General features: G+C 39.3%; 1 protein-coding gene across 1 annotated transcript; it reads right to left on the bottom strand.

Moving 5' to 3' along the window:
• Window positions 1-729: 729 nt before the first annotated feature.
• Window positions 730-13,767, bottom strand: fdxr (ferredoxin reductase). Its single transcript, XM_005923820.3, has 12 exons — window positions 13,337-13,767; window positions 12,873-12,970; window positions 10,130-10,225; window positions 7,146-7,268; window positions 6,940-7,053; window positions 6,701-6,802; window positions 4,888-4,995; window positions 3,949-4,033; window positions 2,280-2,479; window positions 2,028-2,199; window positions 1,769-1,942; window positions 730-1,263 (listed from the first exon to the last, which is right to left on the bottom strand). Exons 1-12 carry the CDS (start codon window positions 13,416-13,418, stop codon window positions 1,133-1,135), a joined length of 1,485 nt encoding a protein of 494 aa, XP_005923882.1. The 5' UTR covers window positions 13,419-13,767; the 3' UTR covers window positions 730-1,132.
• Between the last annotated feature and the right edge of the window lie 237 nt (window positions 13,768-14,004).

Genomic DNA, 14,004 nt, shown 5'->3' with positions numbered 1-14,004 from the left:
CATCTGCTGTACCACTGAAAACCTGTGAATTTGTCAGTTCACACAAAGTGGTGACAGTGTTGAGACTGAGTGAACTGTCACATTTTCCTGTCAGTTTGTGGCCCAAATCATCCCAACTGCAATCTGCATGTTTCAAATGTCCAAATACCTCACACTGCGGTATAGGTTGGTATTAGGCCTTAAGGAATAAAGAATGGTCTTCCAATGCTGAGGTTTTAGATGTTTTGGCAAAGTCTAATCTGGCTTTTCTTTTTTTCTTCACTTTGCACCTTATGGTAACAGTCGGTGTGCTCCTGCAGTCTTCTTATTATAGTAGACCAACAATAAGGGACACAAACCTTCTGGAGAATCATTTTGTTATATTTTATAGAGGTTTATATTTACTATGGAAAGGATGCTGTGATCATCCACCAATCTTCATTGATGTCCAGGCCTTTTTATGATAAGCTCAGTATGAACACCCTCCTTGTCCAAACCTTTGATTTTGCAATTCACATAGTTTTCCTTTTCAAAAAACAAAAACCCATCCTTTTTTGCCACCTATAGATGTTCTAGTCCTGCTGACCTTTCCATAAAATATAAAAATCTGCACTTTAATCGCATATAATAAGAATTTCAATTCAAATTATGAAGAGCCAAATATATGAAAGTAGTGCCAAAACATTTTCAAACACTTGTGGACCTAACGATGGATCCCAGCAGTAACAATTGAAGCTCTGAGGACAGGAATCAAAGGATAGACGACATTTTATTTCCTCAAATACAGATTTAAGATGTTCAATGACATTATATAAAAGTGCAAAAAAATGTTGCCACATAGTTTTTAGTTAACGGTACATTACAGTGCACAACTTCCATAAAAATCGTACCCATTATAGTTTGGTCTTGAGCGCAGCAGGTTTTCAGTCCTTGTTGTTTTCAGTCAGTGTGTTGGATTGGTAACAAGGTAACTAAATTACACTGTAGCAAATAACAGGTCCTAGTAGTGCCATGTATACAATATGAATTAAATCCATGTTAAGGAGTTCAAATAGTCATTTTTATTGTGTGATCAATCAGTGAGATCCCTAAAGACAAGTGCAGTCATTTTTTAGGTAGCATTGCCTGTTCACATGAAAACGGTTTCATTCTTTCATGTCCAAGCCACGTGCAGCATTTCCTCCACAGTCAGTAGCTTTTCTCTGGGTTTCCCACGGGATTCACCTCTTTTCATTTCCACATTGTCAATCTTCTCCCAGTCCGAAAAAGTCACTGGTTTCACTCCTACAGAAGAGAAAAATCACATTTGGCTGTGGCTTAGTGGCAACTTCAGAGAACAGGATTATACAGACGGGTCACTGTGTGCACTGAGATGATGACGACATACCTCACTGCTGCTGTTGCTACTGATTTATGGCTCTCCGTAGCAAATGTTTTGGTGGCATGCAGGATTTATTGCTAGTTTTGTTTTGTAATTTTCTCTTTCAAATCTCTTTGCATCTTTGTTTTTTTTGGGGGGGGTTTTTTTGCTCTTCGTCATTTTACTTTTTATGTAATCATTTAATGAACTTCACAATAAACACAAACAGTCACTTCAAACAGAATCTCTACAGCCCGACTTTTTGGTGACTGTTCCAGCATTGAGTTCATTTTCCCTTGTTTTTAGTCCAACTGTTTTGGGTCCACGCACATTTACTTTCATGACTCTATACTGGCTCATAGAATAACAGCACATGTCGAGAGCACAGTTATAGGATGTATTGTGAATGACAAACTAACATTTTTATACCTCTCTTTTCCAGCAGAGCACTAATGCTTTGTGATCCAGGTTTGGCGGCAGACATATCCAACGTTCCCGAGTCCATGTCCTCCAAAATGGATCGTGCAGTGTCAAAGCTATTGTTCATAGTGGTAGCTATGACACCTGTGGGGCCTGTTTTAAGCCAGCCGCTACAGTACAGACCTACAAAGAAAAATCGAATCATTAAATATTATTGAAGTAATAAAACATAATATAATGCTTGTTCTTTAGAGTGTTTACAGGGTACCTGCAGCCTGTTTAACGCGGCCCATGGTGTTTGGAACGATGGCTTTGCGGGAGTCAAAAGGCACCGATGGATCGATGGGCAGGCTCTTGTAGCCAATACTGCTGACGACCAGGCCGCAGGGCACGTCCTCCACTTCTCCTGTGAGCACAGCCTGGGCTCCGTCACCTGAACCCTGCTCACAGAGAGGATATCTGCTTTAAAAGGAGCAGCAGCACAGTGACAGGCACTTTTGGAAAACCAAATCCTACTAACCTCCAGCTTGTTGATCGCCAGTCGGATGCCAGCTATTCTGCTGTGGCCGGGTTCGGCCAAAACTTCCACGGGGCTCCGGAAGAATCGAAAGCCCCAGGTGCGGGAGGCCTTGCTCCGTCTCTCCTGCTCCTTTTCTCCGGGTACCTCCAGGGCCGTCTTCAGCATCAGCTCTGTCAGACGCTTTCTGGGCCTCGGCAAGTCTGACACAGCAGAGATACTTCAGCTTAAAATCGCCCTGCTTTGCTTGCATTTATAACGTCCAAATTTTTAATCTTCCAATTTTTTTTTTTGCATAGAATAGGTAGTGAAAACAACATATACAGTGCTGTGCAAAAGTCTTGAATCATCCCTTATGTCTTTATATTTTGCTTCCATGGAGCCAGGACCTTCTTGTACATTTTAAAGAGCCTTTCTGAAGGTCTTTCAAAGTTTTTCTTTGAACATTGGCTGCCGTTCAACTTATCAATCTACAGCAGATGAACTGAATCCGAAAATCACATCCTTAAGAAACCTGACACGGCACCTGAGAGACGTGACCAATCAATGTTCTGTACTTTGTACCATTTCTTCCCTCTCCTTAGGAAACACTAGTCCCCATGTCCACCCCTATACTTGTTTTCATCTTAAGGGATAAGATGCTTTGTGAATAACTTTTATCTTTCTCCTTACTTAGTCTTTTGATTTTTAAAGGAAATCCCAACAAAACTCCATAATTTTAACAATCTTCTTAGAATTTTGTCACTAGCAGCTACTCTTATACTTGGGAACTTTATGGACACATGCTGTGGTCTCATGACTAGTATATGGCTGTGAATGCATGTGTTTTTTTTGTTTTTTTTTTACATACAAGTGTGCATGTGGTCTTTCAGTAAGTGATATGTGAGTGTTGCTGTGCATGCACCTTGTATGTGCACATATGCACACATTAGAAATGGCTTTAAGGAACTGGTCTTTATAAATTTCCTGTAACTGCAAAGTTCTGATGTGCTGCTGCGACCACAGACTTGTCACTCCAGTAATGCAAGCTCAGCAGGCACGATTACAACACAGATAAACATAGCCAGCTTCTTTTACCATCCTTCACTGCTATTTATCACTAAAACGAAACATACGCTCAGGGTTATTTTAGCAATCTGTGACCAGAGTCAAGGTTATCGTTATAAATCTGAGAGTGCCTGCCATCATCAAAGAGGCCAGCAGCATTTCTCTGGCAAGGACGAGGCCAGCTTAGGGGGGGGGGTTGTTGCACAATTCTGTTTTGCACCCTAACCTGCAGGTTCCCACACAACAACAGAAAATCTTTCAAACTAAAGCCAGCAGCAGCAGCAGCAGTCTGGGCAGGTTGGCAGTTTCCATTCACCTCACAGTATGTATAAGCTATACGTCTCAGCTGGGTATGCTGTTGTTAACCACAGCTTACCTTTCTTCCTTCCTGATGGCGCTTTCAGCAGTCTGAACATGTGTTACATGCACATGTAGATATCTAACATGTTTTCACTGCTCACTTAAAAACACCAGGCATCTTTTCCAGCTGCACCAGAAAAACTAAAAACACTGAAATTTACAGATCTTAAAGGCAGACGAAACTATGTAAACATTTATTGGCTTTAAAAACACAGCAGGTCAGTTAGAGGGGAAAGCATGAAGATAAAGCTGCATGTGGTCTCACCTTTAAGAGCCTCTTTGACTCCATCAAAATCAGCCGCCACCATGTCCGGCCTGGTGTCCGGCAGGTTCACCATTTCTCTGAGCTCCTGTAGAAAAGGAGCATATGTTATGGTTCACTGGGCCAAATTAAAGCATCATTCAAAACATGGAGAATCTCTTTTGGTAAAATTCTGGTGAAATTATATTTACTGCAGTACCAACAATGACAGCGAACATATAAGAGGGGTGATGATCAGACAAGTTTGAAACAGTCTGGCAACAACAACCAAACTGTTCATTTTACAGGACGAACCTCTGATTTTTCAGGGTGACACTGAAAGACTGAAGAATAGTTCAAATAATATAAGCGGAAAAGAAAATAATGTGATGTTGGTCTTGTTTTTTTCACTTTAAACTACAAGATAAAGCTACTCCCTGCAGAGGACACATTTTCTACCAACCTCAGCAGTAACATTACAAGGTCACTGACCAAGTGTGCATGAAAGTGCTCTGGCTTTCTCTCATATGTGGGAACTCTTAAAGCGACTATTATATTTTCCATATTTTTATTCTTTACTCTTGGACCCAGCTGTAGTAACTTTTAATAGTTAAATTGTTGAATTTTTTTTACCCCAAAATGAAGTGGAATTAAAAAAGCAAGCCAAAGCTAACACGTAAACAGGTCATTTAAAAAAAATGCTAAAAACGGCTAAAATTAACAATACGCATTAGGCAAAGATGCAGATAAAACAGTTGGTTAACACTTGCACAGTGGCTAAAAAGTGCAGTTTGTACCACTCCAATGGATTAAAATAAAGCCTTCTAATAATATTCTGCGTGTCTGTGGTGTTAAGAAACAGGTTTTGGAAGATGTGGTGTGGAGATGAATGGTGACCTGAGGAAGACGCACTAGAGAACATATTATTCTTTCCTCTTGTTGTCTTTTCTTTCCGACACACACCTTGATTGTGCAAGCGATCTGAATGGGTCCTCTCCTGCCAACTATCAGCACCCTGCGGACCTGGCTCTCTGCCAGAGCCTCCAGTGTTGGTTGTGTGATGTCAGTTTTCTGCAGAAAAAGTTTGACAAGTAAATTACATTTTCAGCTAGAAAACTGAACAGCTTAGAGAGATTTTTTTCCCCAAGTGATTTGATTTCTATTTATTGTTAGCTCATATTGCTGGTTAACACAGGAAGTTTGACTCACAATTTCTTGGACAAATACCCAACTTTTGTAATTTTGCACAATCACAGGCGTACAGACACATTTTAAAAACAATCAGTCAATATGTGATTGATTTTAATTCAGCATGTAACTTCTTTACATTTGATGACTGCCTGCAGTTTAGAACCAACAGACATCACCAAATGCTGCGCTTCCTCTCTTGAGATGCTCTGCCAGGGCCTTTTTTCTTTTTGTTTTTCTTTTGGATTATGCTTTGGGCTTCACTTGTGAAGTGCCGACCAATTTGCAGAATTTGACTGACTGAGCAGTCAAGTCATCGATAAACGTTAGCGATCCTGTTCCACTGGCAGCCATACATTCCCATTCAATAATGCTCCCTCGGTAGAGTATATGACAAATATTATGGTATGCTTCATATACATCATTTCATTTAAAATCCACTTTATTGGTACACAGAGGCAAAACTACAGGAACTGTGTCTTTGTCCAACAAATGTATGTGAGCTCTTGTATCACCTTTTGATATTTGTATGCCCAATTTCCCCACTTTAGTCTGACAAAGCAGCTCATCACTTATTTATTCCAAACAAAACAAATCAAACTTCACTATTATAACTGACACCATGGTGTCCTACATCTACCAGTCAAGTATAAAAGGTCACTGTCATCTTTGACCTTTAATTTTGTGGTTATCAGTGGTGCTTTTGTATGAAATGACACATCAGAGAAACTTGAAGCTGATGAAAATGACTCCACTAAAGTTGACTTTTCTCAGAGACTGTTAGTTCAGTTAGACATTTTAAAAGACGTTAGCTGTGTTTCTCAGCCCTAAAAGCTTCCTGTGGTTACCTCCTGTACATCCTATGATGTCATGCAGGCTCAGAGATGCTAGCTTAAAAAGCCAAACCCTGTGTACTTAAACTGAGCCCGAGCGGGTCAGAAGCTGCTATTAGTACAGGTCCCAAGGTTTCAAAGGAAACCAACTGAAATTATTAACAAAGTCATGCATTTGTCTCATGGTAAAGAAAATATCTTCACTATTTGAAAACATTCTGACTTCTCAAGGTGCACGACCCTACAATAATACATTTTACATAGCCTACCAGCCTTTTTAGGGGCTCTTACTTTCCCCTCATGTTCTTCTTCAGTCACGTTTGCCCATTAATTCTTAGTGTCAGGTGGAGGACTGTGATCAGGAAACTAGAAAGGTCAAACTTTACTTGTCAAAACTAGTGAAACTACTCTGTAGCACTATTTCTTATCTTATCTTCATCTATTGATGATTTTCTGTTCAGTTTAGTTTTGTTTTGCATTCTGAAACAACAACAGATAAAGACACAACATTTCTCCATTTGGCTTCACGCTGATGCAATGAAAAACAAAAATATTTTTGAGGTTTCAGCAACGGTGTTTTTGCTTTTCATGCCTAACAGACAAACAAAACATTTGTGATTATTTAAGCAGATAAAATTCCTCAGCTTAAGCGGTTCTTTCATACATCTCAGAGCACTCAAGACTTGCTGACTGAAACATGTCTGCTCTTACTGTTTTTGTTTCTCTTGTTATAAATTTACTGATAACCAACTCGCCTTTAAAATGTCGATGGGAGATAGCAGAATTCTTGCTACATCCAAGGCCACGTTGCCTTGTCCCAATATGACTGCTGTTTCACAGCTCAGGTCTGGACTCAGCTGAAGAAAGAAATCGAACAGAGAAGCAGTTTCACCTGACAGTTTTTCTTGTGAAATGATCTAACTTTGTTGAGGCTCTTTTTGATGGATGGAAACATCTTGTGTGTCTATGTGAAACACTTACTTGGAAGTCTTACCTCTCGACAGCTGGGGAGTCCGTTGTACCAGCCCACAAAGTCTTTGGCAGAGTACACACCAGCCAAGTCTTCGCCCGGTACTCCCATGCTCCGGTTTCCCTCTGCACCATAACTCTGTCACACAATTTACAGAGTTCAACAGAAACAGATGATTATTTTTCACATGTTTAAGGTGAAGGAGCTGTAGTGGGCTTTCACATCCTTACCAGTACGACAGCGTGGTAGGCTTGCTGCAGCTCGGTGATGCTCACATTCTTGCCTACGTTCACATTGCCATAGAAACTGCAGCGTGAATGCTTGGCCGTTTGCGTGAATGTGTTGATGACGTTCTGAGGACAAGAATCGGTAAAATTTAAGTTAGCAAGCTGGACTCTCCATCTGTATTTCAACTCCACCTATTATGGGAGTAATTCTCTATCCAGTGGTTAATGACCTCAGGACAGCAGATGACTAAAGTTTGTTGGGGTAAACTCTGCTTCAGATTCGCTCTCAGTTCTCTGAACACTCTGGCTGAAGTGAGGGCGCAGCCTCAAAAGAGTTTGGCAGGAGATAAGACGCATGACGTCCACACTCTCTCCGTGAATTCGACACGCCAGCACCTGCTTTTTACACATCTGTGTAATTAGAGACCTGGCGCGAGCAGACATCTGTGTTCACACATGCAGGTCTAGTTTTTAATGCTGCAGTGCATTTATTTACAGTGTTATTATCTATTTCTGGAGACGATGCCTTAATAACTATGCCAGATACAAAAGCCAGCAAAATTACGTCATGTTAGTTTCAGTTCAAAGTGTTCACCTGCATTTACAAACAAGTACAGAACAGATCACAGAGCCCATTCTTTGCATGTTGTAAGAACAAAGAGTTCATAAAGAAATTCTAACGTCTTCACGATAGAAGGGCTGGAGGAAAAATGGATTTCCTTCACTTCACTGTTTGCTGACAAAGTGCAGGAAACGGACTGATGACTATATAAATAAAACTGAATTGAACTTTAGACTCAGACTGTAATAAGAGCACAGCTCAATGAGTGCAGAGGTTGCCACCTTTTACCTCCCAGCTGCACTGAGATATGGAAGAGAAAACATAGTAGATGGGACTATGTTAATTATCCTCACTGTAATTTTTAAATGCCAGTTTTATTTCATAATAAATACACAATAATATACTTTCATTTGGGTGAACAGTCATCGGAAGATTTCAGGAGACAAAAGGCTGATGTTGGCGATGAAATGTTTGCATAATATTAAAAATAATAATGATGGAAGGACCAAACAATCTGTGAGAAGTGATATTGAAAATTCACAAATACCAATAATTCATTTAACTTTAGACATTTGTGGTTGTTCAGACGCTACTTAGACAGTAATGATAATCCTGTCTGAATATAGGCGCCTTAATGGAGCTGCTCATATGGATCCTGCTGCTGTATGATGCTGCATATATTTAATAAATAATCCAACAAACAGCTTTAAGCAAAAACACAAATTCATCTTCTGATAAGCAAAATTTTAATGTATAACGGACACCTCCAATATATTTGTGCCTTCTCCAGGACTTGAATTTGCTTCATAGATGAATGTGGAACCCAGTTTTATTTATTATTACATTCTTGAGTTGTCCGTGTGGCTGCTTTAACAACTACAATAACATTGTTTTGAACTCTCAATAATGCTTATGGAGCCAATGTTGCTTCTGAGAAAAATCTGATGTTAAGATTTGGGATCAGGAACAAAAACAAACAAAACTACCAGAAAGAGCAAGACTGAGCTTGAAATTGTCTCTACAACATCGCCTCTACAGATAACCACATACGTGGAGACAGACACACACACACGCATCGCATACACAGCTGTAACTTTCGCCCCGTCTCCCTGATGTGCAATAGTACCAAGTGCAATTTTTCCTACTATGACAAAGTATTTTATTCTGTTTTGTACAGTATGTTATTCTATCTTATCTTCTCCTATTCTGTCGTGTTTTTCTTAAATCTTACTTTTCTTTACTTGTACTTTTTGCCGTGAGCAGAAAATTTCCCACGTGTGGGATTAAAAAAGGTTTATCTTATCTTATTACATTCAAACAAATTTGACAGTTAAGTCACAGGACGCTGATACTTTTGGCTGCTATCTTGTTCACATGGGTTCGCTCCACATGATTTGGTAGATTTTTATGCTGGGTACCCCTTCCTGAGCCAACCCCCAATAGATTTGTGTCTACTGGGATCAAACTGGGGATCTTTTCCAAATGTGTACACCACTACACTATTGGCCCACCGCTCTCTTACCTTTATGATTAGTGGAATTAAAAGCAGTGAACAGCTCAGCAGAAATATCAGACCAGACTAGATCGATTCATGCACTCACTCATGTGCTTTAAAGATGAAATCAACTGCTGCTTCACAAGAAATGGTTGCACGTCACCGAAAAGAACCTTGTTGTTGTTTTCGCATGTTTTGCCTCAGTATTGACTGAACAAAGAAGACACACTAGTGATTTAAAAGTCTTGGTGTATTACTTTCAAAGTAGTATTTCTGCTGAGCTAGGCCAACCACATCTCTAACCACGATTATATCAGACATGCAAAGGTGACATTATTGGTTGTGGGAAACAAAGCGGACAGGTCTCATTATTACCAGTATTTATCTGTCATTATATTTGCCAGCATGTTGGGATGTGTGTCCTGTTGAGGGTTGCATAATATTGCTTTTGTTGTTCAGTTACATTTTAATGAGTTGGGTGTGATGACATGGAAATATATCGAGCTTCAAACACTGCATTCAACCTCAGACATAAACGTGATAACACCCTTTCACTGTGATGTTATTCACACTTCTAATGGAATTTCACTTCACTGACAGACTTATCTAACGTGTCTCTTTCGGTTGTGACTGGTCTGCATTAACCACTGACTGGTTTTTAATTTTCCATTAACGGTACCACAGGTCGTTACACAGTCTGGCGAAACTAAACAGACTTTAAGAAACGGGTTTGTCTGAAGAGTTTCTTTTTCCAAAACAAAACTAATCCCTGTGTTAAAAGATTTTCACTGCATCTGGTGTTAGAACTACTGAGGAGAAACTGGACTAATTAAATGAATCTTTTTTGTCCTTTTTGCTTAAAAACAGGTAATATACAGAAAATGGTTTGAGGCAATTATCTGTTCTTTAAAATCTATTAGAGGCAGACACCTTGACTTCAGGATGATCTGGGGCCACTCCGAACCTGACCAGGCCAAAGGGGACAGGCAGACGCTCATAAATGTCCACCTCAACATCTTGGCGAGCCTGAGAGAAAAAACAAACAAAATCCAAAATATAATGCGTAAAGCTTAAAGTGAACCGTTAATAAAGGCTTTAGAAAAAACAGAAACAATATTGTGTGGTTACAAAACTAACTGGAATATCTTTAGTTTTAGTCTTGAAATATTTTCAACACAGCCCAAAAATAAAAACCCTCAAAACCAAAAAAAACACTAAAAATTAAATAATCTAAATAATTTTTTTAAACAAACCAAAAAGGATTGCTTGTTCGTGTCATCTCTCTAAAAAGAACACAGCAGCAGGGCTTAGAAAATCAACCACAGGATGTCTGGAATAAGATCCTTTGGAAAGATGAGGTCAAAGTGTAGATGCTTGGCATTAATGCATGGTGTGATGTTTGGTGAAAGCCAAACAACCACAGGGTCTCAGCACAAAGACCTCAAACCACTGTTAAGTTGGTGGTGGAGGGGTGATGATTTAGGTTTGATTTGCAGCCACCTTGCCATAAATGAGTCACTTATGAACTCCTCTGTATGACAAAGTGTTCTTTAGTCAAATCTGAAGCTGTCTGTCCATCAGCTAAAGCTTGACCAAAATTAGGTCACACAACGGGACAATGATCATACGCGCACCAGAAAACCTTCAATTGAACGGTTGAAAAGGAAAAGAATCAAAGTTACAATGGACTAATCAGTCCATTATAACACTGACTGAAAAGTATGTTGGGAGCTTACAACAAATATGTATAAACCTTAATGAACTGACGAACTGTTTCACTGCTTCGGTTCCTCCACAATGATGTAAACCACATAAAGTCATACAGGGAATTATTACTTTACATTATTGCTCTTGTGGTTGGTTCTAGACAGCCACTGAGCCATTTATTTGCACACACACTAAACTCTTATTTGAAGCTTGACAAATATGAACCTCCACCATTATATTAATATTAATTACTGTCATGTATCGAATGCAGCTTCCTCGTGCCAACAGTTTTACAAACTTTCTGAAGTACAAACAGAAAGTAAATAAAAATGACAAAATGTATGAAATTAAAATTTGATTACATTTTTTTTTAATCATCAGAAACTGGTTATTATATAATTTTATATTATATTAGTTAAAGTATGTTGTGCTGAATCAGACAACAATTAATATATGAACTTAAAATCATACAAACACAACATGAAAAACATCAAAGAGCCACAGTGCTGCATGGCCAATGCACATCGTGCTGCTGTGTGTGGGGGGCATAGCTTGCAATGACATAACCTTGGGCTCAAAGACACAGCATACCCTGCAAGTTATTTCCAGTCGTATGTATGAGCATGTGCTCAGTAGGCAGCTCAAAGGCTATATTTTGGTTAGTGTGTGATAGCGTAGTGGTTTTGTGTACTAAGCAGGGAGGGGCACGCTCATTTGTTTGACTTCACATTAAAGGATGCTGGCCGGATTTGGAGAAACTAATGACACACAAACAAATTGAAAAATTAACATTTAATTAACACACAACTATTGGGCAATAAATTAGTAGTCATTAGCAAATTCATTTAGAATTGGACTGCAGCTATTGATTATTTTAGTAATTGAGAATTCTACTTATTATTCCATCAGCTGTAAAATTGTATAAGAAATACTTCTGTCTTATTGTTAATATTCCAAGTTAATTCAAAATGTTCAAAATGCTTTCTTGCATCGATAGGAGAAAAAAAAAAGATTTCTGACTCTATTGCATCACACGGATGAGGTAGATTTGGTGTTTGTTCATGTGAATGTGTTTTTTAACAAGTGTATGAATGTGTGTGTGTGTGTGTATTTGAGTGTGCTAGTGAGTGAGTAAATATGCATGTCTGTAATCTTTTTAAAGAGTATGCGGTGTCCGCACTGAAGAAAAGAGATGATATCAATATTCTCAGAACTGATGCAACGTTTCCTGGAGCAGAAAACAAATGCTATGATGGTGCATGTTCTAATAAGTCACTGTCCAGTCTAACAGCACCAATTACCATTAAATTAACAGAATTTATTTAATTTAATCTAAATTTTGTAAGCCTTGAAAGAAATATGGTCTAATACACCTTACCAACCCCCCCACCTTTAGACTCACCCCTGCTTGCTGTAGGTATCACTGTGACAGAAAGTAGGAAGGCTGCTGTCAGTCTTCAGCAAGCTGTGTAATTTAAACACTGTGGCATACTAAATTAAGAGTTCACCTACAGTTACCTGGTAGATTTCCCCCCTGCTTCTTAAGAACATAGCTTTCCTTTCCTTTTTTGTAAATGTGTTTCCCCCCCAGTAAATATGTTTTTCCTTTTTCCTCCACTTTACCCACTTTGCCCAGTTTTTTTAAGGACATCCTGCACACACTGACATCCCTGCCGCCCCATCCCTTGGGTTAGCTGCCTTTTTAAGTGGTTTCTTAAACAAAAGCACTTTTTGAAAATGTTCAGGTATAATAAGTGGGCCAAAAATGAGAGTTTAAAGAAAACTCTTTAAAAAGCCTGCTGAACTAAGACACCGCTTTAAAAATGACAAGAAGGGCCAGCTCATTGGAAGAACATTAAAAAGAAATCAAGGGTGGCTCAAGACTTTGGCACAGTACTACATATTCAGATATTTATCAGTATTGCCTACTATTACTCCTGTGTCTGTCATAACAAGCAGTCCATACCTTGATTAGATGCTGTGCTGTGTAGAAACCTGCTGGACCGCTTCCGACAATACACACCTTTGGGCTGCATGAGGACAATGAAGCCTTTCCACAACCGCCTGTAAAAACACGTGACAAGTTCACGTCTAACTCATTGGAGTTGCAGCAAAACAGCAAGGCCTTAGTTTGAATTAAATCCTCTTAGTGAGCTAAGGCAGTGTAGTGTACAGCTACAGCCTACAGTGTTTTAATGAAAGGCTAGCAGAGTAAGGCATGCAGTTATACAGTATTTTGTTTTACTGATGCTCAGAGTTGCTTGATATATTAAGTACTGCTGAGTTAAATCAGCCTGTTAAAGTTTCTTCAAGCAGGTGTGTTGATCAGCCGATAAGAACGTTAAGTTGGCTAAATTTTGTTCTGGGTCTGGCACGCGTCCACACTGAATATCAAGTGTATTACGAGTAAACATTTCCTGATTACCGCACCTTTGTGAAGTCGCGCTATCCATCCACCTCTTCCTGAGCTCCACAGCTTCAGCTCGGAAAACAGCAGTTTATGAGCGCCCATAGCTTCCTGACTTAGACGAGCTGCCTCGTTTTAAAGCATGAAACGCTTAAACCCTCTCCGTTGCTTTCCTTGACCGTGGTAACCAGCTCTGCATAGCTGCCTCTCCTCTGAGCTTTGGACACTGAGCAGCGCTGAGTTCAGAAGCCAAGGTGGAAAACGCTTATCTTTACTCTTCCTTTTATTTATTTATTTTTAAAGCTTCGTGTCCTCAAATGGCTAGCTAATGCTAATATCGATTAATTATTTTACACATATGCACTTTATCACGTAAAACATCATTACCATAACAAACTGTTTTCAAGGCTGTACCTTGCGTTACGGCCATAACAGTCCGTGGGAAACCGGCATTGACAATTAAAGTTCCACAATGACGGCGTACATGATTAAGTATACATTTATTAGCGCCTTCCATTGACTTTTACACGTGACTGTCAGACTTACGTCAAGCTATGATATTGTGAAATGATGGTATTTATCTCAACCTTGTCTTAACAAAAATTATGAGTTATTTGTAAAGGATCGGAAAGGAACTATTTTACCCATAAAACTATATTGAAACAGTGATTGGTGAAACAGGATACTTAGT

This window comes from Haplochromis burtoni, unplaced genomic scaffold (assembly GCF_018398535.1).
Source record: "Haplochromis burtoni strain Fernald_Lab_line unplaced genomic scaffold, NCSU_Asbu1 Contig_71, whole genome shotgun sequence".
In the NCBI taxonomy this organism is placed as follows: Eukaryota; Metazoa; Chordata; class Actinopteri; order Cichliformes; family Cichlidae; genus Haplochromis; species Haplochromis burtoni.
The sequence above is the reverse complement of the archived record's forward strand: the minus strand, read 5'-3'. Positions and strand labels throughout refer to the sequence as shown.